General features: G+C 41.5%; 1 protein-coding gene and 1 non-coding gene across 2 annotated transcripts in view; one reads left to right on the top strand and one right to left on the bottom strand.

The window, feature by feature from the left end:
* The window catches only part of LOC124545961, a 252,720-nt gene that overhangs the window by 108,541 nt on the left and 117,146 nt on the right, over positions 1–27,033 (bottom strand). The window contains exon 7 of the mRNA XM_047124926.1: positions 26,516–26,852. Coding sequence (XP_046980882.1) covers positions 26,516–26,852 — 337 coding nt within the window. The remainder of the gene's footprint in view (positions 1–26,515; positions 26,853–27,033) is intronic.
* On the top strand, positions 6,100–6,175 carry Trnat-agu. Its single transcript has one exon. It is a non-coding gene; the product is annotated as a tRNA-Thr (tRNA).

The raw sequence follows: 27,033 nt of genomic DNA on the forward strand, positions 1-27,033 counted from the left end.
TCCAGTGGTGTCGCGACAGGCGTGAATGGAGGGACGAATGGAGACGTGTCGTCTTCAGCGATGAGAGTCGCTTCTGCCTTGGTGCCAATGATGGTCGTATGCGTGTTTGGCGCCGTGCAGGTGAGCGCCACAATCAGGACTGCATACGACCGAGGCACACAGGACCAACACCCGGCATCATGGTGTGGGGAGCGATCTCCTACTCTGGCCGTACACCACTGGTGATCGTCGAGGGGACACTGAATAGTGCACGGTACATCCAAACCGTCATCGAACCCATCGTTCTACCATTCCTAGACCGGCAAGGGAACTTGCTGTTCCAACAGGACAATGCACGTCCGCATGTATCCCGTGCCACCCGACGTGCTCTAGAAGGTGTAAGTCAACTACCCTGGCCAGCAAGATCTCCGGATCTGTCCCCCATTGAGCATGTTTGGGACTGGATGAAGCGTCGTCTCACGCGGTCTGCACGTCCAGCACGAACGCTGGTCCAACTGAGGCGCCAGGTGGAAATGGCATGGCAAGCCGTTCCACAGGACTACATCCAGCATCTCTACGATCGTCTCCATGGGAGAATAGCAGCCCGCATTGCTGCGAAAGGTGGATATACACTGTACTAGTGCCGACATTGTGCATGCTCTGTTACCTGTGTCTATGTGCCTGTGGTTCTGTCAGTGTGATCATGTGATGTATCTGAGCCCAGGAATGTGTCAATAAAGTTTCCCCTTCCTGGGACAATGAATTCACGGTGTTCTTATTTCAATTTCCAGGAGTGTAATTCCTTAGATGTTTCACTGTTCTTCTACATATTTCTTTAAGGTTTTGACGTAACGTGCTTCACGCTTTTGTATCCTCGAGTCCTAGACATTAGCTGCCTGTGAGGATAATCAGTCTTTATCTGGCATCCCAGTGTTTGTTCAATTTTCGAAATTGTGACTTTTCAGAGACACTTTTGTGCAAAGTTGTTCTACCCACACTGCTAAAATTGCAATTACGAATCAGCGATCTTTACGAATCTTTTCGTCCACTGCTTTGACCGAATCTTCTGACAGCGCTGATAGTCGGCCTGATCGCGGTTCGTCTGGACATTTTCCCGTCCGTCCTGGAAAGCTCTCACCCACATACGAACTTTGCTGTCACTCATCGCGTTGGCGCAATACACTTCACTTACCTGTCGCCGCATTTCCGCTGCTGCAAAGTTCTTCGCTGTCGAAAACCGAATCACTGACCCCTATATCACAGTCGGCGGGCTGTTCAGTTGTTTTAAACGTTTCGAACCGACAGTGTTAATGACACACTACGACTGTGCCAATGCAAAATGGCATCGTTTGACGATGGTGGGAGTCGGTGCCCATGCGGGTTTCAGTATTTGTGCAACGTGCTATTAGCTACGGTAATTCCGGCATTACGTTCCGAATAAAGCCCGCAAAAAGAATCCACTAGTTCTAGTTGCTAGCTGGTTTTGTTGCATTAACATATTGCTGCTTCAACTCAGTTTGATATCACGGAGTTTACAGCTGAAACAATTAACTTGTGTTGCAGATGAAAAAGTACCATCACAGATGTGCGTTTTGTTTGTTAATTAGCACCTTATTTAAATTAAGGAACGTTTGCTAACTCCATTGTTCAGGTTCAACAAGATCATTATAGTTAGCTATGCATTTTTACATATTTTGTGATGCTAAAAGGATTTACTGTGAAAACGATAGCTCATATAGAATCTTCACATGAAAGTCCACGTAGAAACTGTCGGCAATTTATTATTGCAGTAAAAGCCAGTACGGTATATGAACGGGGGCTGGGGGGTTCGGTATTACAGATTTTAAAATGACAGCGAATTTACGGCACACCATAACTGACATCCTTAATCATCACATAGCACATAGCACAGATCGCAGGTTCTCTTCAGTAAGGCTTCTAAAATATCAAGCAACCTTGTAGAGCCCATGTCTTCTTCTGGTGCCTTGGGCACTGTAACACAGGAACGCTGCTGCCCTTCGCGCGTTGGAGGTGTTTCCTGTGATGTTTTATTCATGAACTGCCGTTGCTTGGGTTCTAGCTACGCTACATTCTACATAGTTGGCAAACAGAAAACTTTCTTTCTACAGAGTTCACACGCGTCACTTTTTGCTACTTCTTCTCGTAAACATTATTACGGATAAATCTCTGCTAGTTCATACGGAGGTATAGGCCTGTAAATGTGAAGTCTCCGTCATACATTTGCAGCTCATTGTTGTAGAAATCTATGTTAAGTTTTTTTCCTTTTGAAGTATTTTAATGTCGTCAAAATTCTGTGGGAGCTCATACTATTATACGAGTTAATTATAGTTTATTTAATACATTGCGCAATTCAGTTATTTATCACTTTTTAAAATACATTTCTACGTTTGTAATCATTTATTCGTAGGGCTGTTTAAAATTAACTTATTATTTAATTACAGTAAAAAAGCTCTTGTTACATTTTTGCTTGTAGTAGATACAGTTTGTTTGCATAACGTGATGGTAACCCTAAGTTATACGAATCGTAATATGTCTAGTTGGTCGAGACTGTCGAAACGAGGTTTTCGGCGCAAACGGACGATTCTGCAGCCAGTCCTCGAAGCTATTTCTGCACTCATAGACGGAGACCTTCTTCCCTTTTGGTGGAGCGCGGCACCGTTTTTTTTCTTTTTTTTCGTGAAAATGTTGTGCTGCCACGTGGCACATCTTGATGTTTGTAATAAAAATCATCCTAATGTGGGGTCAATGTCTGCTGGTTCATACTAATTTCAGCTGCTCTAGCTTGTAAACATAAACCAACCGGATTTAAACTGAACTCTCTCTTGTTCAAATGTGTGTGAAATCTTATGGGACTTAACTGCTAATGTCATCAGTCCATAAGCTCACACTCTACTTGACCTAAATTATCCTAAGGACAAACACACACACCCATGCCCGAGGGAGGACTCGAACCTCCGCCGGGACCAGCCGCACAGTCCATGACTGCAGCGCCTGGGACCGCTCGGCTAATCCCGCGCGGCTGAATTGTCTCTGGGGGCTTCTTCCATCTGTTTCCCAGCAAAATTCGCGCACTCGGGCTTCGCAGCGCGACTCCTCACACGCCAGCGATAAAAAAAATAAAAATTTCGTCCGGCGAGTACATCCAGCAGAAAAAGGACGTTAAAGAGCAGGAACGTGGCAACACTGTAATCACATGTATGGCAGCTGCCTCTGTCTGCTCAAATCATTTGCGCTGTGCAGTTGGTGCAGTGGCTAGAGTTTTGGGTTAGCGTGCAGGAGGTCGATGATTCGATCCTGTGTTAAGGCACATGTTTTTTATTTGGTAAATGTAGTCCAGGTGGTAAGGTATGTGGGATATTAATGGTCAATAGCGATTGCAGCGGGTCCTCTAGAAAACTTTTGCACTTACGTACAACAGTCGTAGAAATGGAAGATTGGTCAGCCTTGAAAGAAGCCCTTCCCATGTCGTGGGCTTGAGTTTATTTGTTTATATATGAACGTCGTTCAGAGTACTGAGGGCTTTATTGCCGGGGACGACGGGAGGAGAGGAGGGGCAGCGTGAAAACGGAGTGGGCAGCCGCTGTTTCCATTCCTCCGTCACGAGTAGGGAGTGTAAACGTTCAAAATGAAAATACGTGTATCTGTCGTGCGTCTTAAAATTACGTGGGTTTTTGATACAGAAGTTGTGGGTGTGATTACTTGTGTTAAAATTTATTCAGGGAATCCATTTTTTGTCGGTAACGCGCCACTAACCCCGTAAGTGTCAAGTGCAGAAGTTCGTGACTTATCGGCGGTAGTCTAATGCTAGATCGTATATTTTACAGCGACTTGGGAGAGGCATTTGTTCTCGGAAACGTACTTGCCCAAGGTAACTGGTGTGACAGTAAACTGTATTATTGCTGTGGAAATTTACGTTCCGGCGTTTGTGTTCCTACAGTTAGCAGTGACTCCGAAACTTTCTCTCTAGATGTCGGAATCCGTTAGTGAGAAGGAATTCACAAGTGTTGTGCAGACAACAAGCAGAATACTAGTCGGTTTGATGCAGGAACAGTCAAAGTGAGGCTAAAAGTAAATTATGTGTAGAAATGCAGGAGATTGATCGGGTTCCGCAAATAAATAACCATACGTCTCTTAGCGAAATTACATCCACCGCACTGTCGTGGGATCATACATAATCATGTTCATAGGTTAACAAAGATTTAGGATCGGCGAAACTTTAGGTACGGCGATGATATGTGCAGCAGAGGAGTGCTTTGGGTATATTGTGAAATAACACAGTGATAAATATGCAAGATATGGCCTAATACTAATCATAGGCAGCATTGGGTCCTACGTAGAATGAGAGTATGGGATGTTATGACCGTGCATGAGACAATAGGACGCACAACGGCTCTCCGTACCCCGAATGTAGCTGTTCAGTATTTCGTACTGCATACATGCACACTGAAGCGACAAATGAAAATTTGTACCGAGCCTGGGATTCCAAACCGGGTCTCCTGCCCACTGGGCAGATGCGGCGCCCACAACGCCACCCTGGCGCAGCGGCTCTGCACGACTGCGTGGGCCGCTCCAGCACGCCTGGCTCCTCTGTTCAGCTTCCCATTCACACCTCAGCCCACTTGGTATTCCCCCAAAACACGAGCAACGTTGCACAGGCTCTCCAAGTGTACTGGAATAGTAACTTAGCGTCGAACTAAACAGGCGATTCTACACGAAACCCAGGCATACGTGCTTTCATCAAATGAAACTGTATGGTTTCAAAGACCTTTTCAAGTCTATCTATGACGCATGTATGCAGACTGAAGCGACAAATGATAATTTGTACCAAAACTGGGCACGGAGGGGTTTCAAGGGTAGTCCGTGCTGTTGTGCAAAGCCACTATGCCAGGATGGCGCAGTGGGTAGCGCATGTGTCTAGTGGTTAGGAGTTCCGGGTTCGAATCCTGGCTTTGGTACAAATTTTCATTTGTCGCTACAGTCTGCATGTACACGGCATAGATGTTGTAAGCGTATTGTGATTGGTTGCGTAGTATTCTTGCGTGCTGCTGCATTTTTGCAGAGTCGAGCACGGGTACGCGGAGCTGCTATGTTGTGTTGTGGGTAGCTCTGCATGGGAAAGGCATTATTATGGAAGTTCAAGTGTGACCGTAAGCATTATTATTGTGAAGTAATGAGATATGGAAGTGGATTCAGTGAAGTAATTAAGTGTGAGAAGTGCCGGGAATAACGTGTTTGAGCGTCCGCCCGTTGCGTGTCGTACCCCCTACTTCATCAGTCATCCGCGTCGTGTTCGGCCTTTGAGAACGAAACTAATGGCAATCAGTAAAATAGTTTACCACAAAGGAGAGCAATCAAGTGCCCGTGTCTTGCAGCGAGCGTGAGAGCATCCGTCCGGTCATCACGATTCCGCATCATCAACAATCAACCGCGTCGCAACGAGTGCGCGCACGCTCGTACAAGTGAGAACTATGAACTGTAAGTTAACCTTCATGAACAGTGTTATATTATTACGAGTGTCAAGAAGGACTAGTACCAGATAACTGTGTGTACGTGACGAGTGTATGGAACTTTCGTTCAACCATTCGTGTTCCGCATCATCAACAATCACCTGCATCGTGTCGGTCAGGCGTACTCTCGTCGAAGTGACAGTTGTGGACAGATAAACATCATGATCGCTTGTGTATCGCCGAAGGTACGGCCAGAGTAAGACAGAGAAATACGTGTGACGGCGTGGAGTACAATAGTGACAGACTTTAACATCGCCAAGAATACTGTACTGTAACAAGGGAATGACAATTATGAACTCTCAACAAATCAGCAACAATGTTAATTACCATCAGCACTTACTACTTACAGTGTAAACAGTGCAACCTGCGGTTTTTGAACCATCCAGCATCCTTTGATTAAAGCACCTATACATGAGTCTTAGGCGGGATATTGTATCTCGTTTGACGCTAATCTGCTTTTCCAATACAGTTAAAGAGCCTCTGCAATCCTGTTCGATTTTAGGGGAAATACCAAATTGGGTTAGGCTTGAAGGGGATTTGTATTGGTGAAGGAGACGTGCTGGGATAGTCCGTGTAGTTGTGCGGGGCTACTGTGCCGCGGTGGCGTAGTGGTGAGTGCGTCTGCCTAGTGAGCAGGAGACGTGGGTTCGAATCCCGGCCTTGGTACAAGTTTTCATTCGTCGCTTCAGTCTGCGTATATACATCATAGATGTTTCAGGTTTGCAGACGTTCTGGAACCATGTCGTTTCATCTGACATTCAGTAAGAGATGCGTTCAAGTTCTAAGGTCTCTGACCTTTTTTTTTCTCTCGGTGGGGGAAGCAGAGAGAAACATACGGTTTGACTTAAAATATGTGTGTAGTCTTTTTGTACGCGTCCGCAGATGGCAGCACTGTAAGCACTCTACTGCTCACAGAACGCTAACGTCTGCGGTGAGTCTGAGCGGGATTGTGATATCGGAATTAGCGACATGTTTATTACAATCGTTTTCTCCGCTCCTGTGCTGTGACACACACTGGAATGAATCACTACTTGAGTGAAACGTGTGGTGTTATCATGAATGTGCCTTTGTGGGTGCGACAGTTCAAAAATGGACGAAAGTCACGTGCAACTGCAACGAACCACAACAGTCTCGGCCTCTCACCAGCCCTCATGACAATATTATCAGGCAAGTGGAGACAGTTGTCTCAACGGATCATCAAACAGCATTGCGGTGCTAGGTGCGAGCTGATAAAATGTTTCAAAAGGGAAGACGCTGCCAGCATTGCACGAAAAGCGGCGGGAAACTGCTGCGCGTGTCCTCTTTCACGAAGACAACGCATCCGCGCGTCTGGCGAACGCGACGCACCAGTTTCTTCGTGACAACAACTCTGAAGCGTTTCTCATGCTTCTTACTCAAGTGACCTAGCTCCTAGCGATTTTTGGCTACTTCCAACGATGAAAGACACATTCCATTGTTACACGTTACCCAGTCCTTCTGATATCGGGTGACTTCTTAGTTGCCACAACAGACTCCTAAAGAAGCGTCCGCAGCGGCAATAAAATTTTACCGACGGGATTATGAAAAGTGTGTGCGGCTGCAGAGAGATTTCTTGGGAAATGACATAAATTTTAAACATTTTGTGTGATTATTTTGCGAGAAAGAAAACTGGAGGCCTAGAACTTCGAGTCGTATAGTCCGTTCTGAAGTCTCCCTTTCATGTACAAGCACTCTCCGGGAATCGGCGATGGCTCGTAGTGTACTGCCCACACAGACTGTTTCAAACTGCGTGAGACTTTCCGTGCTGGTGGTCTGTTTATGTCACGTGTCGCGTCCCGACCGTGGCCTTTGCCTGGGAGTGAGCGACACGGTTCGTTAAAAGTGAGGCAGCCGATTGACCGTAGTCGAAGGGAGTCTTTGATCTGGCTACGATGTTAAATCTCTGATATGATGGTGACGGACTGGAAGCTAGCTTGAAATTAAACTCATCAGAAGCGTTTAACACTTGTAAGTTTGTTACTGGAATCGTAAGAGCCCAACCTACCTGCAGACATGGAGGTGTCTCCTCGAGGTGACCAAGTCCCAGTTACAGAGACCGCGAATTATTATCGCCGTACCGTCTTCCGTAGGTGAACCTGTCCGTAACAACAAAACCCGTGCGACAGATGCAGAGAGTCCAAGGCTCGTTAACAGCTCTGCAAGATTCCACCAGAATGCTGCCTCCCTGCAGCGATCCCTGACTGACAATTCGCGCAGCTTCCCGGCGGCTAACACGCCCGCAGCGTCTCTGCTCACCTCTGTCTCTATTCGCCCAACTTCTTTCTCGGAGAGTCCAGCTCGCGGGTTTTGTTCACACTTTCCCTACGACCCCGTCGGCTGTTGCCATGTCGCAATGTTGGAGAGCTTACGCCACCTTATTGGCTTTATTTCGTCAGCATTTATTGAGAGGCTGAGCGGAGGGGAAGAGGTGTCTCTGTCTTAATATCGTCACACATTGTATCCCAAGCCATTCGTTGGCTTCTCATGACGTAGCGCTGTCCCTACCAAAGGCCGTCTCTCCTACCTTCCTCTCGTCCCACGGTGCCCTGGGTCTAGTTAGGACCTCTGGTCTCGCCAATATACTACCTGTATAAACCGAATGCACTTTGACTGCTTGCCTGTGGATGGACCACTGTGCAGTAGCATCTGTGGAGTCACTGTGTGTTCGTAGCTTACCGTAGCTGCGCCTGGACGATGGACTGGCGCCTGGCCGGTCGCCTCGCTTCCGCATCGCTTCCCGGCGGCTCATATGACCGCTCCTAATAGTCTGACTTTATTCTTACTTTGCTAATACGTTAATGTGAGACTCGGCTTTTTCTTGTGTACACAACAACCGACAGAGTTGAATCCGCACGGTGTCACTAAGACGTCAATTTTTTTACTTTTTTTTATTTTGGAAATCATAGATAGGTACATGACTTGACACCAGCGGATCTTTTTCTACCTCTTACAAGGAAGGATATTATCGACATAAATATGCTTAACGATTCAGTCTATCTTGCGTATTGTATTTGACAGTCGCGCAAATGACTTAGGTTTAAACTAGCATTCGGATTTTTTTTCGACTGCGTAGAAAGTTATTTTCACAATCATGGCTGTCAGATATTGATTCTACTGGTTGTGGTAGAATTTGCCCCTTACTGTATGCTCTCGAAAGTGTATGACGTCCGCCTTTGCAGCGTTTAGATAGCCTGAAATGTCTCTTATTATCAAACAAATAACGGACTCTGCAGATATTCTGTTTCTGTTTCACAAAAGAAAACAGTATCCTTTTCTTTATCTACTCATCAATTTATCTTTAATTAGGAAAATTCCTACATTTTTAGATGTTTGGACAACATGGTTATGTATTAACAGCGATTAATATAAATTAATAGCGTTTTTATGTATTCACTGCCGAGCGGTTTCAGCCCATCGCAGGGAGCCTATATTTTTGACAAACAGTTTTTTGACAGTTTGCAGTTACTTTCCACCAGTCCGTTTTCGGTTGGCCTGACGAAATTAAACTATATCTGTGTGCTTGGTCGGAAGCTACGGGAATAAATGAGACGATTTATGAATTTGTACCTTGCATTGTGTTTGGATTAGAACATTGAGATTACTTCATATTTCGTCAAATCCTCTTATGCAGATACGGATCAGTCAGGAGAATAGCTGAACTGCTCGGTGAATGTTTCTTATGCGGGGTTGTCTATCATTAACACTTATGTATCACGAATTTTAATATATTGACACTGCGAGAAGTAAATTTTATGTTCTTCAGAAGTCAGTCAAATGAAAAAAAAAAGAATCTGGGAGTAAAGAGCTAGTTAAGCACCGACTTGCAGTACAGAAGTTGACCAGTCTTCATGTGATGCGAGAGATGCGTGGCAGCAAAAAATGTCGTCTGTATCGTAGAGATCAGAAACGGAGCGAGTAAAGATCTGATGTTGTGGGTTACACACTTTACAAATGAAGGCGCTGCTGCTACACCAGTTCTAACGGGCTTCGTTCGTTTCCGTTGTAGTTCTGCGAGTATGGCGAGTTTGAGGACTGTGGCTCTGCGGTCGCTTTATACTCGTCGACTGGTTCTCTCTCACTGAAGCCTGCGGGAGTTTAAGGATATTCGTGACTTAGTGTGGAAGATGAGTACGCGATCTCGATAATATAAAGTACAACTGACAAGGCGAAATGATCGACTGTCGGAATCAGATGGCCATTAACGAAGCTGTATTTTCTGAGACTGTGGAGGGTGCAAGAGGAAAATTAATTGATTCGAAGTACTCAATTGCAAATATGTTCCATTAGAGGAGAGTGTTAGCTGGAATAAATTTCACGCTATAGTCCACGCCTCAGACGAAATACATATAACTTTAGTTCAGTGCGAACAAAATAATTGTATTCTTGTTCATTCCACCTCCGTTATGAGAAAACATATGAGCTGAGTCAAACAAAAACTGGGTACAGAGCAACGTCACTGTTATATTCTTGCGACAAAAAAGCGTGTTATTTCTGTATTGATTTGGACATGGGCTAACAAAGAGTTGTGTAGTGTATAATTTTGTCGTGTTCTCTGATACTGTCGTTACAGACTCGGAAATGCCCCAAAAGTGTGTATTTGTCTACGTAATTGTTAGACATTCTCTGAATAGTTACTAAATATTAAAATAAGTGTACAGCCGTCTTCACAAGAGTTTTATGTTTATAAATGTATGTATAAACAGAACAGTATTCACTGCTAAGCCATCAGTCGTTATATTGTTATATGTCTTGCTTATGTCATTTAGGCAGGTCGGACATTTTGTGATATTTCAACTTGCACATCAGAATGCCTATAAAGCCGAAATCGTGATTGTGTGGAATAAATGAATAGTAATTCAGGGTTAAACGACGGAAATTTCTTTCAAAACAGTTGCCTGTGTAGCGGGAATAGAGCGAGTCCGCGATTATACTTGCCAACTCGTGTACTCGCTCTCCTGTCTGAGCGAGTCCAGTCCACTTGTACCCGAAAAAAGACTTAGGTGACCAGTGGGCAGCGGCTGGCTCAAATGGCTCTGAGCACTATGGGACTTAACATCTATGGTCATCAGTCCCCTAGAACTTAAAACTACCTAAACCTAACTAACCTAAGGACGGCACACAACACCCAGTCATGACGAGGCAGAGAAAATCCCTGGCCCCGCAGGGAATCGAACCCGGGAACCCGGGCGTGGGCAGCGGCTGGCGCTCACGAGTCGAGCACGTGGCCGGCCACACGGACACGGCGAGCTCGGAGATGGCGTCACAGGGCTTGCTGGCGAGTTGAGAGTGAGTTACCTGGCTTATTTCTGATACTACATTCACTTCTGAATCCATGTCCTCCCAGTCTGAAAAGATACCATCTTTATATACAAATGCCAAAATCACTGCTAGAAGAGATTGCTGTAACAGATGACCTCGTTTAGGCACATTTGAACTGTACAGCTGGCGTGTCTCAGAACCTCTTTGACGGCCGACATTTTTCGATTTTCCTCTATTGGGCTAAGTCCGGTACTTGCATACGCTAATGAATCATCGTGGGTCGAAATATCGTAAACTGTTCGCAAAATGGGTAACAGTGTTTCACAAATGAACAGAAACATCAAGTAGGTTTAATTTCGTCACATTTCGTATTTTTCACACAAGAATACTTTTTTGTGTCACAAGTGACAGTAGACACTGCACGATACAATCAGTTAGAATCACGAAGTAATGAAGATGTTACACGCTTCCGAATTTCCCAACAACTGACTAAGTAGTTATAAGTACATATTCTTTGCACCACAGACTCCAATTCTGCACTCTTTTCTGCCAAAGGGAGACTTTGTCAAATGTGCTACATACTCTGTAATCCTCTGCACCGGTGTGCCATAAAAACATAAAAAAGTAGAAGTATTAAAACTTGATTCCGACATGTGAATGAAGTTGTAGTAAGGTTCTAAGACGGTTCTTCGTCACACGTAGCTCTGACAGCTGTCGTAAGCATAGACAACGGGCTCTTCTTCTTCTCTCTTCTTAACTGTCGCTTTGGTCTGGGATTGCATACGCGTTGTCTACATTCCTCCACTATTCATTTCTGTTCCTGGCTTTTGTGTTCCACTCTTCTTTCTTCAGGACCATCTCCTCCGTATCCCTGTTGTCATCATCCTTCCATCTTGTTCGTGGCCTTCCTCAGCCCCTTGTATCTTCCGTAGATCCTGAGAATGTTCTTTCCTCTTCCATCCAAATTAGATGTCCAGCCCAAACCAATCTTCTTTTCTTCATCCTTCTGACATTATCAGTTTGGGAGTGTAGGTACGACAGTTCCTGGTTTTTTAATCGTCTCCATTCCTGTGACTGGGTATCCCGCTTGGGGTCAAATATTTTCCTTGATATCGTTCTCTCGAAGACTGTCAGTTCCTGTTCATCTGTTTTCTTTAACATAAATGTTTCAGGGCCACTTAGAACTATCGGTAGAACTATACTCTGGTACAGTCTGGTTTTAAAATTTCTCGATACTGATGTAGTACACAGCATGTTCCGCAAGCCAAAATATGACCTGTTTGGCGCTGCAATCCTTGGCTTAATCTCAATTTCCACTCCGTTCTCCTCGCTAAAAATGCTTCCCGAGTATTTTAATATGTCTACTCTATGAAAAGTTAATTCATCAGCTTTCAGTGGGGCTTGATCATTGGGTGCCGTGCTCACGCCCACGCACTCAGTTTTCTCCTCGTTAGTTTGCAACCCTTATTTAGTTGCAATATTTCTGTAAGAACTGTCTTAAGCTGCAAGCCCTCTTTGCTACTAGAAAAACATCCTCCGCATGTCCAAGCCCATTTATTGTGATATTATCCAGTTTTATTCCAGATTCGTTTAATTTTTGGTGTTCTCTGTCTAGCTTTAGTAAAATTAAATTGAAAACTATTGGAGATAATGAGTCTCCTTGTCTAAAACCATTTACTACTTCAAAATGCTTTGACATTAGTGTGGTGACCTTTATTGTCGAATAAGTTTCCTCTACGTACATCTATAATAGCTTTATTAACCTTTGAGGTAACAAACTTTTTCAAGTCATTGATGATTGTGCCCTTATGTAGGCTGCCATAAGCTTTTTTGAAATCATGTGAACCATGTGAATATCAACGATATGTCCCCAACCTATTTCGGTTATCTATCTGAGCGCAAAAAGGTGGTCTGTAGTTGATCTCTTCTTCCTGAAACCACATTGATAATCTAATTCCTTCTGGAATTGGGATCGTTCTATTCAGTAGACATGGTGATAGAATTCTGTAGCCTACATTAAGGAGTTCGGTATACGAAGGGGTCATTCTTTTTTTTAGTGTAGGACAGATTATGGCCATTTCCAAGAGACAGGCTATCTCTCATATTCCTAAACATTCTTTGACAGTCTGGAGATTATTCTTGCTGAGAGTATAACAACAAGCAACCACTTTTTATAATACTTTCTATATTATAACTAGCGCCGTTACCGGTTTCGAACCGACAGGTTCGTTATCAGAAGGCTTGTTCACGTTAAGATACATTTTTGTTGCAGTTTACATTCGCTTTTAATTTTTATTCTCCCATATGGTGAAAATTAGCTATTTGGCGTGGTGGTGCCCTACAACCAAAATATGGTGTTACGACCTGTCTGTTTAACTGTAATTGTGCCTCATGGACAGCTTCTCACATCAAGTTTTGATTGTAGGGCACCACCACCCCAAGGAATTTTCACCATGTAGGTGAATAAAAAGTGACAGCTAATGTCAACGTCAACAAAACCGTAACTTAACGTGAACAAGCCGTAACGAGGCTATTTATGTATATAAAAAAGACCATAAAAATGGCTTATTTTATCTGAATAAATCAACCTGTATTTTGTACACAGCCACGATCTCAAAGTGTCTGTTTTCGACAAACTATCATTTTTAATTGCATTCTTTAATCGGTTTGTAATTATTTCGACCAGTACCGGTCCTCTATTTTACTTTTTAGCTCTCCTGCAATTTGATCTTCGTCTTCGCCGAAAGCCTTATTGTTTTAAGTTATTTTTCGAATTTCTTCTTCATTGGGCACCTGTGCTGTCTACACTGGCAGGTAGTCCACTTGGAAAAGACGCAATAAGGTCATCACAGTTTAGTGATACTGCGAAGTACCCTACCAATCGCCTTACTACTTTAATAAATGTTTCTTTTTTTCTTACAGTTCTGTGTTACTTTCTTTACTTTTTGGTGGATTTTTCTTGTCCTATTCTGTATAAAGTACTCTTTGGCTCCTTCTATTAGCTCCTTGTATCATTTTCGTTTCCCCTGCCGTAGTATAGTTGCTGTTTCCTTCCTTATTCTGATATACTTGTCTTTTAACTGCTGAACCCTTGTTTTTTAACTACTTCTTCCTAGCCAACCTCCCCTCTTCAATTTTTTGCTGCGATGCTTGACTGAACCACACTCAAACTGACCTCTTTCATTTGCCTAGAGTATTGGATGGTACCCTGTTTATTGTTCCCTCAATTTAAGGCCAATCTTGGTTGATAACATAGTCTCCTACCTATTCTTCACATTGACCTAGGTTTTCAGCTAGTGTTGAGTCGCATTTTCTTTTAATTTCTGTCTCTTTTAACCTGTTGATACCATAAAATGTAGCCTTCTTAGCAATTCGACACATCTTCTTAAATTTAACGTCAGTCTTATGTATCACCAGAAAGTGTTCAGTAACACAATCTGATCCTCTACAGATCCACGTATATTTGATGCTGTCTGCATACTGCTTCTGGACACATACGTGGTCTACCTGAATTATGGTTTGCCCTTGTGCTGCCATCCATGCTCCTCTATGCATGTTGTTATATTGAAACCACGTACTCATGATGCACATATCATCGACCGTTGCGAAGTTGATCGTATGGATGGCACTGTCGACCACCTATTGGTAGATGAGGATACACTACACATGGGCTGCAACTAAATAGGAAGGGGAAGATAAGTTAGATTCTCTATTAACAGATACAGTAAGGGGACCACAGTCACACAAGGGATGTCCCTGTGGTTAATGGAACAAGGCTGACAGGTTTTTTAGGTTAAAGCCTAAGTACAGATAGACAAAAATCAAGAAAAAATAGAATAAAAGACGCTTCATGTACAATAAATGGGGATAAAGGTAAGGGTCATATCAATTCACTTCATCAAAATATCAGGGGATTAAAAAATAAAGTAGGTGAGCTATTAATGGGTTTAGACGATCTTAAAAATAAGAATGAGATTGATATACTTTGTCTGTCTGAACACCGTGTAACTGTGGGGATGAATGGTGTCAATATAAATAGGTATAATTTAGCATCTTACAGTCCACATTTAGAAAGGATAAAGCAGGAGTTCCCATTTACACAAAACAAGAGTATAAAAACAAAACTGTAGAAGTAAGAAAATTTTGTGCCGATCAGCTCTTTGAAGTTTGTGCATGTGAGCTACAGTTATATAAAGTAGTGTTGATATTAGTAACAGTATACAGATCCCCATTAGGATACTAGGAGCTGTTTGTACAAAACGTTTGACTCCTTATTCTGCTCTCTGTCAGACAAAAAGAAGAAGTTATTAATCTGTGATGATTTCAGTATAAACTTTCTAAGCAATTATGAAGGGAAAAGCGAACTAGAATTGTTATTAATGACATATAACTCAGAATCAGTGATCAATTTCCCTACATGAATAGCTCAAGACAGTAGCTTTCTAATAGATAATGTATTTGTACAGCAAGAGGTCGTAAAACTAACACATTGTTTCGCTGTTATAAATGGAAAATCAAACCAATATGCAAAATTGGTTAACCTATAAAACCTAGCAGGGTGTACAGTTGAGGAACCATGAAGAAAAAGTGTAAGGTTGCTCAACCCATTATGTATATAGCTCTTCAGAGAAAGTTTAAGAAATGTTGATAGGGGAGATGTATATAATGAGCCAAATACTAATGACAAATGAAACATTTGTTGATAAATTTATATCCCTTTTTGAACATTGTTGCCCAAAAAAATTACTGAATGTACCACCAAACAGTTTTCAAAGAAATCTTGGATTACTACAATTACTAAAGTGTCTTCAGAAAGAAAAAGGAAATTGTATGAGACAGCCAAGAATTAGTAAAGTCTCAAAAGTAATTTAACACTATAAAAATTATTGTAATATACTGAGAAAAGTGGTCAGAAAATCAATAAATATGTACGTTTTGAGATGAGATTAACAACTTGGGCAATAAAATCAAATGAATGTGAAATGTTGTTAGAAGGGATAGGTATTATTGCGATTAAAGAGAATGGGGCCATCTTAACCAACAGTACACAAGCAGCTAATGTATTTAACTATCATTTCTTAGGTGTAGGTGTAAAATTTGGTGAGAATAGTTCAAAAGAAAAAGCCAACCAGTACATGGAAGAGTCAGTTTGAGAAATCTTAGTCAGATTTCTTTTCACCTAACCACCTCTTGTGAAATGAGGAAAATCATTAAATCTTTGAAAAATAAATGTGCTGTTTGACTGAAGATAAAGGTATTTTCCCAAACATGTTAAAATATCCCATTGTCAAGACTCTGCAAAAAAGGGGAACCACAGGTGTCAATAATTACTGGCCAGTATCGTCGCTTACAGCATTTTCAAAAGTCATCGAGAAAGTAATGCACTCAAGAGTGGTTAGCCATCTCAACAATTATGGGCAGTTTGGATTTGAAAAATGCTATTCCATTGAGACAGCAATACAAAATTTAACTGCCTACATAATAGAGTCTTTAAATACTAATATGTCATCAATAGGATTTTTCTGTGACTTATCCAAAGCATTTTTTGATTTGATCCATTATAAATGGTTTCTGAAAGCCTGCATTTGATGGTGCGAACCATGACATTATGTTACTCTTTTTTACAAATGGAACAATAAATGATTGGTTTATGTCATATCTACAGAACAGCAAGAAAAACCTTCTTTATATAGTTTAAGTAACCACAGTGATTTAACAGTTTGCCACTTCATTTAACATTAGGTGTTCCACAGGGTTCAGTCATGGGCCCCCTTCTGTTCATGATATATGGTAATGACCTCCCTTCTTACCTGAAGTAAGAAGCTAAACTGACACTGTTTGCTGATGATACAAGCATAATTATTAATCCAGTAAAAGAAACTCCAATAAAATGATACAAATAATGTCTTTGGAAAAGTTATTAATTGGTTTTCTGCAAATTGGCTTGGTCTGAACTTCGAAAAAACACAGTACTTCCAATTTTCTGCTGCAAGAACTACAGTTCCTTCAATAAATATAACGCATGAACAGAAGTCAGTAGCCAGGGTAGAACATTCTAAGTTTGGGTGTACCTATAGATGAGAATCTTAATTGGAAAATATGTACTTTGGATCTCATAAAACGACTAGGTTCAGCAAATTTTGCAATCAAAATAATTTCCAATTTTGAGGATATAGAACGTAGTAAGATAACATACTTTGCGTACTTTCACTCTCCGATATCATATGGAATAATGTTTTGGGATAACTCAACACTTAGACAAAAAGTATTCACTGCTCAAAAGGAAGTGGTTAGAATAGCGTGTGTGGCTCATAGTCACACACCTTATAACAGTCTGTTTAAAAGGTTAGGAATTCTTACAACAGCCTCACAGTACATTTACTCAGTAATGAAGTTTGTTCTCAACAACATGGATCAGTTTAAAATAACATTGGTTTAAAATAACATCGACATTCATGATTGTAACACCAGAAGAAAGAAAGGCTTACACTGTCCTTTACTTAACCTATCTTTGGGACAAAAAGGGATAAGATATGCTGCTGTAAAACTTTTAGATTAATTACCAGGTGAAATAAAATGTTTGAGAGACAGGAGTAATAATTTCAAAAATAAATTGAAATCATATGTCCTGAACAACTCCTTCTATACATTAGATGACTTTTTGAATAGGAATAAATAAATAGGTCTGTATAATATATGCATTTGTGCCATTTAAGGGAATGGGATTGATGATAAAAGTTTTAAGCTTTTTGTTTTACAAAAAAAAAACTTGATTCATGTGTGCCCTTGACACATTCCACATCATAACAGTTACTGTGAGATTGATCAGTGGAACACGTAACTAGCTAACTTGATGCAGATTTGCATTACTGATCATCAGTTTATAGATTTGTTGACCCAGTGTGGCGCTAAAATCACTCATTACTCTCTTAAGATTATGATGTGACAGCGGCGGAGTTCTACTCTGTATTGGACTATGTGTTTAATTCATTGCCAAATTATAATCTGAGATGCTGTGCCGCCCCCGATGCTGTCCGAGTGTGTGAGTCTTTGGCAAACCAAACAGTGACCTTGGAGTGAGGTGGCTTGGGAATGACGGCAGTTTTACTAGGACAATGAAGCAAGGCTTGATCAGCATTCAGAAAAACTTTTTATAAAAATTAGTTTCAAAAATTGGTTAGCAGGTAAAAACAAAACCGTTACTTTCAAATTAAACAAAATTCTCACATTCATTGGTGTCCTCTTGTAAGAGCAATCATTTTTTAATTTTACGGTCATAAATTTCAATATTGAGTTCTGAAGGGTGTTCTGTAGTGCAAGTACAGTGGTGAACCCGCGCTATTTTCATAAAATTATCAGTTCACACCCTTATGGCAAGAATCATTTTCTCACTCCACTACAGTGTTATTAGCGGGTTAACACCATAATAATCTGCATTCATTACGCAGTGTAGAAGATGAATCACTATGACTGTAAATTTTAGTTACTGGAAGTAAGTCTTTATGATTTATTCCTTTATTAATAAAGAGTCATCATGTGTATCATTGCCTGCGAATTTTTAAAATCCCCTGTGGTTTCCTTAAAAGACACACGTTACTTGCAAAGATGCTTTGTGCTATAGCAGAAGCTGTTACTTACATAGCCAGGTATGAACTAACATCAAGAAGGGCAATCAACAAGTATTCTGTGGCTCCACATCAAAATGTATTAATGAAATCTGAATGCTGTTGATACTCTATTAATGAAGTCAATATTGAAATTACTTTGGGTAAATTCACTCACTGTCCACTGGCCAAGTAGAACTAAGCATGCAAGCGCAAGGAAAGTAATATTGCTTCATATTTTCTAATGTTGTAGGTTAAAATAAAAGCTCTTTTACGTACTCTTAATGTGAAAGGTCTCTGTGTAACGTACATTCATCAGCATGTTTATAAATCATTAAGATACACAGGTGTTTCGTTTGAAGCTGAAATAATGCAAACGCGTGATCGTTCACAAATGTTGATTAGAGAACATAGTAGTGATTATGTGCAGCTCAACCAATACTAACAGCAGTACGTGGCCCATCTCAGAAGCCTGAATAAGTAAGGTTTTACAATCATGTGACCTCTTTCGCTATATTTCAGGTTTCCATAACACAACCCAGTAGTGGAATGACACATTACGTTTTTTTTTTTTTTTCATTTTCGCAAGTGGAAAATGCATACACCAAGTGCGATGTGCAGAAAGACAAACGGTAATTGTTGCTTAAGCAGATCTTCCTGGCTTGAAACTGCATGTTGTTCATGTGGTCTTCAATCCGAAGACTGATGTAGTGCACTTTATCTTGTGTAAGGCCCTTCATATCTACACAGATAATGCAACCTACGTTCATTTGAACATGCCTATTGTATTCAAACCCTGATATGCCTGTACAATCTAATCTTTATACCCCTCCCCCCCCCCCCCCCCAGCCCTCCCGCCACCACTTCCCTCTATTAAGAAATCGACGATTTCCTGATTCATAAGCACGTGTCATGCCAATCGATCCGTTATTTTAGTCAAGTTACGCCATGATTTCTTTTTCCCCAGTTCGATTCAGTTACCTCCTCATTAATTACTCTGTCTCCCCATCTAATTTTCAGTTTTTCTGTAGCACCATATTTCAAAAGTTTTTATTCGCTTCTTGTCTGGACTGTTTATCGTCAACGTTTCACTTCTCCACGAAGTTTCCCTCCAGACAAATACCTTCAGAAAATTCCCTAAGAGTTATATTTATATTTGATGTTAGCAAATTTCTCGTTTTCAGAAACTCTTTTTCTTCCTACTGCGACTCCGGATTTTATATCCCATGTACTTCGGCCATTATCAGTTATTTTGCTGCCATATAAAAGAACTCATATACTACTTTCATTGTCTCATTTATTAATCTAATTCCATCAGCATCGTCTGATTTAATTCACCTACATTTCATGAACCTCGTTTTACTTTAGTTATTTTTCATCTTATAACCTCTTTTCAACACCTTATCGGTTCCGTGCCTGTGACAGAATTGCAATGTCATCGAAAGCTGCAAAGTAATTATTTTTTCTCCCTAAAATGTAATTCCTTTTCCAAATTTCTCCATGGTTTCCCTCTTAGCTTAATCTCTGACGATAACTTTGGGGAGAGGCTAAACCGCAGGTCTCAAGTATTGCTCCCCCTTCCCGCTCTTCGACGTCTATAATTGCAGTCTCGTTTCTGTACAAGTTGTAGATCAATTTTTTACTTTCTTTATTTTATCCCTGCTACCTTCAAAATTTCAAATAGTGTAGTCCAGTCACCGTTGTCAAAAGCTTTCTCTAAATCTGCAAATGCTATGAAGATGGGATTGCTTTTCTTCGAGCTGTCTTCCAAGGTAAGCAGCAGAGCGAGTATCGCCTCCGGTGTCCTTACACTTCTCTGCAAACCAAAATGATCGTCCCTGATGTCGGCTTCTACCAGTTTTTCCATTCTTCCGTAAATAATTTGTGTCAGTAGTTTGCAACCATGACTTATTAAATATTCAAACTTGTCAGCACCTGTCTTCTTTGGAACCGAATTATCTTCCTGAAGTGTTTCGCCATGCAGCCAGTCTTATATATCTGACATACACGGTGGAATAATTTAGTTATGGATGGCTCTCGTAACGATCTCAGTAATTCTCTACTCGAAAGGATTTGTTTCAGCTTAAGTAAGCGTCTTTCAGAGTTATCTCACATTCTTACAGCAGTGTCACATCCCTATTTATAGATCCTCCATACTTACCGTCCATCGTTCAGCCCTCCCTTCTTTGCTTAGTTTGGACTTGCTATCTGTTTACATGATGTTTATACATATGTTTCTCTTTTCTGTAAAAGGCTTATTATTTTCCTATACGATCTCTCTATGTTTCCCATAGTCGTGCATTCTTTTACAGCTTTGCATTTCTCGTCTAGTCATTCCTGCTTTGTCAGTTTACAGTTACTGTCAGTTTAATTTTTAGGCGCTTGTATTCTCGTATGCCTGCTTAATTTGCTGCGTTTAATTCATCCTCGTAACATCAGGTAAATTAAATATCTCATGCGCTATCCAAGGATTTCTATGGGGCCTTGCCTTTTTGCTAGAGTGATCCTCAGCTGCCTTCGCTATTTGTCATCCCGAGTCTATCCATTCATCTCGTATAGTGTCCTCAGGCTTGTTTCTGTTAATAATTGCCTGTTAACAACGTCTGGCTCCCTCAGTTTATCTAGATGCGATGTAAATGGCTCTGAGCACTATGGGACTCAACTGCTGTGGTCATAAGTCCCCTAGAACTTAGAACTACTTAAACCTAACTAACCTAAGGACAGCACACAACACCCAGCCATCACGAGGCAGAGAAAATCCCTGACCCCGCCGGGAATCGAACCCGGGAACCCGGGCGTGGGAAGCGAGAACGCTACCGCACGACCACGAGATGCGGGCTAGATGCGATGTACCTTTCTGCAGTTTCTTCCGCTTCAATCTGCAGTTCATGAGCAGTAAATTATGGTCAGAGTACGTCTCCATGTGGAAACGTTTTGCAGCTTAAAATCTAATTTCCATATCTCCGTCTTGGCAGAGTGTAATCTCTTTAAAACTTTCCTGTTTCTCCAGGTCTTTTCCATACATAGAACTTATTTCATGATTTAACAAAATATTAGCGATGGGCGAATTGTGCTCAGTGGAGAATCTAGCCGCTAACTAGCCCTTTCATTCCTCTATGTTCTCCAACTACTTTTCTTTCTCATCCTTTTCCTCCTCTCGAACTTCAGTCCTCTATCACAATTAAATTTTCTTATTTCTTAACTATCTGAAAAATTTGCTGTAACTTAACATACATTCTTTCAATCTGTTCATCAACTGCGTAGCTAGTCGGCATACAAACCAATCTATCGGATTTTGGCTTTATCATTATTTTGGCTGTTATAATGCAGTCACGATGCTGTTCGTAATGTACTACCCCATTCCTACCATTATTCAATATTACGCCTACACCTGCATTACCACTAATTGATTTTGCATTTATAATGCTGTAATGACCTGATCAGAAGTCCTGTTCTTTCTGCCACTGAACTTCACTAATTTCTACTGTATCTAAAGTCAGACCATCCATTTCCCTTTTTAAACTGTCTTACCTACCTACCAGATTAAAGGATTTGAAGCAGATGATAATTAAAACATGAAACTGACTGTTTTGATTTTATTCACATTTACCTCACAGAAAAGGTTCAGGTTATGCCGAAATATTTCTCAGTGCTAAAGCAGTTACGACGTATAAAACTATCACAGATGTATAAGATAAAAGAATATTGTGATTAGTGTTAAATTTTATATTTTTCATAAAAAATAAACATAATTACAGAGTCTGTATAAACTGCACTACCCACCAAGATGAGGCCAGCTATCATCGACTGCCTCGTGAACTAGGGAACAAATGAGAGTTGACGTGGTCAATCAGTTAAGAGTCTTCTCCTTGCGACCATTACTTTATTCTATATTTTATACGTTCCTGAGCATTAAACTTACAGATTACATTTTTACTTAGTGATCAACAGATGAAGCAAAACGTAAAAACAACAGTTGTTAACAAGTATTAAAAACAGAATCGTCACGGAAGTAGAGTGCGTATGTGTGACATGTAGGAACAATTGCGGTGCCTCCTACTGCGAGGTTTATCAACAACCTTCATTAAATGCCGTTGTTCTTGTTGTGTATATCAGTACTCGTGCCCGAATCAGCTATACTAGAAAGTACAGTTACTGGGTCCTCGGATTCTCGCGTGAAACGTTGGGCTGTTAACTCAGAAGATATCTGTGAATGGCTGCTTGTGATTATTCCTGAAGAGAATTGACGCAATTAAATATGCAATCGGCATGGTGTAGCAAAATAATACTGAAACAGCATGGAAAAAATGCAACAGTTCCGAAATGTCTCTTTTCGATTAGTATGGGCCTTTGCAGTGCAATTACAGCATTCAGAAAGTCATATACGTTATTTAATAAATGAACGTTAACTTCATCAATATACGTGACACTAAGCAGGTAGCACGTAACTGGAAGTGTGAAACTGCGTGTCATTATTCCAAAGAAATAGGTGCGATACAGGAAGTAAATTTTGTAAAACGTTGTCATAAAAGCGATGTCTACAAGAACGTATATGATTTTCCAAGGGCGTTATTGTTTAACTTTTTACACAGCTCATTGTGAAAAATCTTGTGTGCTGGGTGCTCCACAGCTTGTATGTCTTTGATAAAGGATATCTTGTTGTACACCATATGCTGCAGTTCAGTGGCATTTATTTCCAAGACTTATACATGGAGACACACCCCATCATCAGTGGCATCTGATACAACAGGTAAACAAACAAACAAACAAACTAATGCATATCCATGTCGATAACACGACAACACTGTTGCTGCTTTAGCGTATAAGAAGCGTTCTGTTTGATCGACAATGGTGTGGATAAATGGTTTATCCTCTGAATGATATGCCACTGTGGTGGGCTGTATTTCAGAATACCGGCCTGGCAAAGACATAGAGTCGAAGTGCAGCTCATTTTGTGCAACAAGATATCCTTAACCACAACTTACTCTTACACAAGAACAATTTGAATTCTATTTCATCTTCGTCCGTTTCCTGTCAGCGCCAGGAAAATTTAGGTGGGGAGGCGTCTGTGGCACTTACATGCTAAACATGGGGATAAATTAAATACACACACAGCGCCATCCTTATACTATCGTGTGGGAAATTGGTAACTGAAATCTCATAAACATCGTAAACAGTTGTGTCTTGGGATTCTAATACATATCCTCTACAAAGCTCTTCATTTGAGCACTATTTAGAAATCACCACTGACGCATGTAACTCGAATATTTGAGGATTATCTTGACAGGATCTAAAAATTTTTCTCCCGGAATGTGGAATATATGCAGACATAAGATGCGTTGTGGAACACAAAACTGTAGCTAAGTTCACTGACGGAGTACTGCATAAATGTACATACAAATGAAACTACCTTCTGAGGTAGCTGGTAAAATATTCACTCCCATAATTTTTACGTCATACAGTGTGTGGACAAACAGGAAATGAAGAATATTGTATGTTACCACTTTCTCACAGCTCTTTCGTTGCATGCTTTTTATTTTGTGCAAAAGAGCACTTCGTGCGAGGACACGGTTGACTAGAGGTTCACGTTCGTATCATCTCTTCATTGTTTCTGTAGGACTGACACAAAGGTAGCAAAGTAAGTTAAGGGAACAGATGGTTGTAAAATTCAGGTGGTAGTAACATTTTCTTGTAGTCAGCTCGTTAGTTTCGTGGTGAAATCTTCACCTATTGTTAGCTGTGTCGCGTACCACAGATAAAGATTTCGTTGTGGTTCCTGAATTCACTATGAGAGTGTCTGTCGTAGGCTAACGGACGTACTACTGCAAGCCGTGTGAGGGAAGAAACCTGTGGGATCAATTAACCTTGTTATTACGTATTTCGTAATTTCCGAACCTTTATGAAGCCTATATCCGGCATAAGAATTTCACAGATTGGTAAATGGTTGTACGATTTTATAAGCCTAGGTAAAGGGTAACATACAGTACACAAGGGCAAAGAGAACGTGGCGTATGAGAAAATATTTCATTTCTGTAACAGCACGGGAAGAAAATGAGTGGTTAGTCGTACGATGAAGTGTAGAAAATTTAACAGGCGGCGTGTTTCAGCGACGATAGAAATTGTTTCCTTTTACCTACAGAAAAGTTAACCGGAAGCCTAAAAATGTATTTCTGTAATTTGGATATATTGAATCAGAAGCTGAGAGCTGATACACATTTTATAGATTCAGCTACCGAGAAACACAGTTACTTCTATTATAAAGTGAAGAAGCCGAGATATTAGTTCCCGTGTAGAAAGAGAAATATGTATTTCCACAGGCTGCGTTGCGAGCGTGTGATGCACATACGATACGGTATTCGTGACACTTAAAAGGCAAGTTAGCACAGCATTCGTTCCAGCCCGTGGAACGGCTAGTTTCTGGAACCGTAGTTAGATGACAGAAAATCTGTGGGCACGTCAAACGTATGTTTGTTCATATTTTTAAGAATTATTCAGAACAATTATCAGAAACAAAATTATTAAAAATAATTATATTATACAGATCGGATATAATTTCTATCCACAGCCATGCTGTGGTCGTTTCGAGGGTGTTTGCTGGGTAGAGTGATATAAGGAATAGCTCATTACCTAGTTACTGGATTTTGCGACGGCCTCCGTAAAGACGTCTGAAATACATTCCATGGAAGTTTTCTACATTTACTAGAGAGATTTTTCCGATATTTGCTTACATAATTTGCTTTTTATTTCACACGGATTGAAGAAGCTAGGAGCTACGGTGATATACAGTGTGGGCGACAGTGGCTTGGTTTGTTGTATTTCACTGCCACGAAAGTCGTCACGTGTGATGGCGATGATCTTTCTTCTTTCTTGGTGTCATGCGAAGGTGACAGGGTGCGAAACGCCATTTCAAACCCAGACGGACGTGATTTCTAGTAATGTCACCGCATTTTCGTAGGATGGTAAGATGTCCGTGACTCACTGTTCAATGTGTCGTTAACACAGCAGTTGGAATTTTGAACAGCTACTTTAAAGAATCATCTGCTTATAGGAAAAACGGGTAACGCGGGAAAGGCTAACAAAAGGCTACATGTCTCCATGTAAGTTGTTGCATTACTCACGTTATTAGTTTTTGCATTTCTGATTTTGTATTCCAGTATATGGTATCGCGGTAGACAAAACGTAACGAATAGTTAGAATGTCGGATAATATGAAAATTGCCATTTGGAAAGAAATTGCCCAAGCTGCAAAGCACCATGTATAAAAAAGATATGTGCTACTTTCAGGCATTTTAAAAAGTGCCGTCCATAGCGAAATCAGGAGGAACATTGAAGAAGATTTTTTTCCAAAAACAGGGCTTCAAGAACAAGGTTAGACAAAAAGACGCCTATGTGAATTAATGATCGTATCTAGTGTGGCAAAAATTGTAAAGCAGAAGACTGAACCGTGAATATGGGAGGAAATCAATGTTAATCGAATTTATTCGGTCTGTAGGGCACCACGTGTACCAAAAACATTTTGGAAGCAGTCCTTCGAGCCTTAAAGATGGAGGAGAGAGAATAAACAAACATAGTATTTCAAAAACCTTGAACGGGAAGTAGATATATTCATGTGGTGATAGTGAAATATTAAACCACAGAAAATTCTTTCCCTTGGCAGACCGACACAGCATAGACAGAGCGAACTGTGAAACGACCTAACCAGGTTGAGTGTATCAGCGGACTGGAAGGAGTAGGTGCTAGACAAACGGAGGCAGATGCATCTAGTTCGGGCGGCTAGTAGATTATGGGGTCTGTGGACAATGGATGACGAAAGTAATGCTTACGATAAAGATCCTTGTTGAGTGGTTCAGAAGACATCAGATGTCAGGCACAACTACGCCACAATCGTTGGTAACACAACTTTGTGGAGCACTGTTCCTTATATCAGACCCCTCGGCAAACATCCTTGAAAAAACGATGGAATGTTTATCTGTAGACTTTATATGTGTCCTGTACGAGTGAATATCACAAAGTGTTCGGACGGGATAACGTTCATTCGTTGTAAATGACGTGTGCCAGAGGCGACCGCCACCCAGCATGGTCTCGTCTCCGAGACGAAGGGCGGAGTGCGGGCGCCCTGCAGGGCCTAGGACAGCCAGTCGTGCTTGACCATGTCGGCGGCCTTCTCGGCGATCATGATGACGGGCGCGTTGGTGTTGCCGCGCACGATGGTCGGCATGACGGAGGCGTCGACGACGCGCAGCCGGTGCACGCCGTAGACGCGCAGCCGCGGGTCCACGACGGCGTTGCGGTCCCAGTGGGGGCCCATGGCGCACGTGCCCACCGGGTGGAAGATGGTGGCCGTGTAGTGGCGGATCACGCACCGCCAGTACTGGTCCGAGCCGAAGGCCCGGTCCGCGCACGCCGGCATCGGGTTGCCCAGCACGTACGCCCCGATGTGCTGCATCGCCTTCGTCTCGGCCATCCTGCCACACACAGAGACACCAGCTGGTGAAGCACCTGCCGAGTCCTACTCACACGACAGCTAAAAAACCTCTCACTGACAATGGACGTGAAACATTACGCTATGTTATTTTGCAACAGAAGTGCCTTCTAACCCTCTCTCTTAACCCATCTTGAATTACTATGTTTTAAGAAGTACACATA

The sequence above is a fragment of the Schistocerca americana genome, chromosome 8 (assembly GCF_021461395.2).
Source record: "Schistocerca americana isolate TAMUIC-IGC-003095 chromosome 8, iqSchAmer2.1, whole genome shotgun sequence".
Lineage (NCBI taxonomy): Eukaryota > Metazoa > Arthropoda > Insecta > Orthoptera > Acrididae > Schistocerca > Schistocerca americana.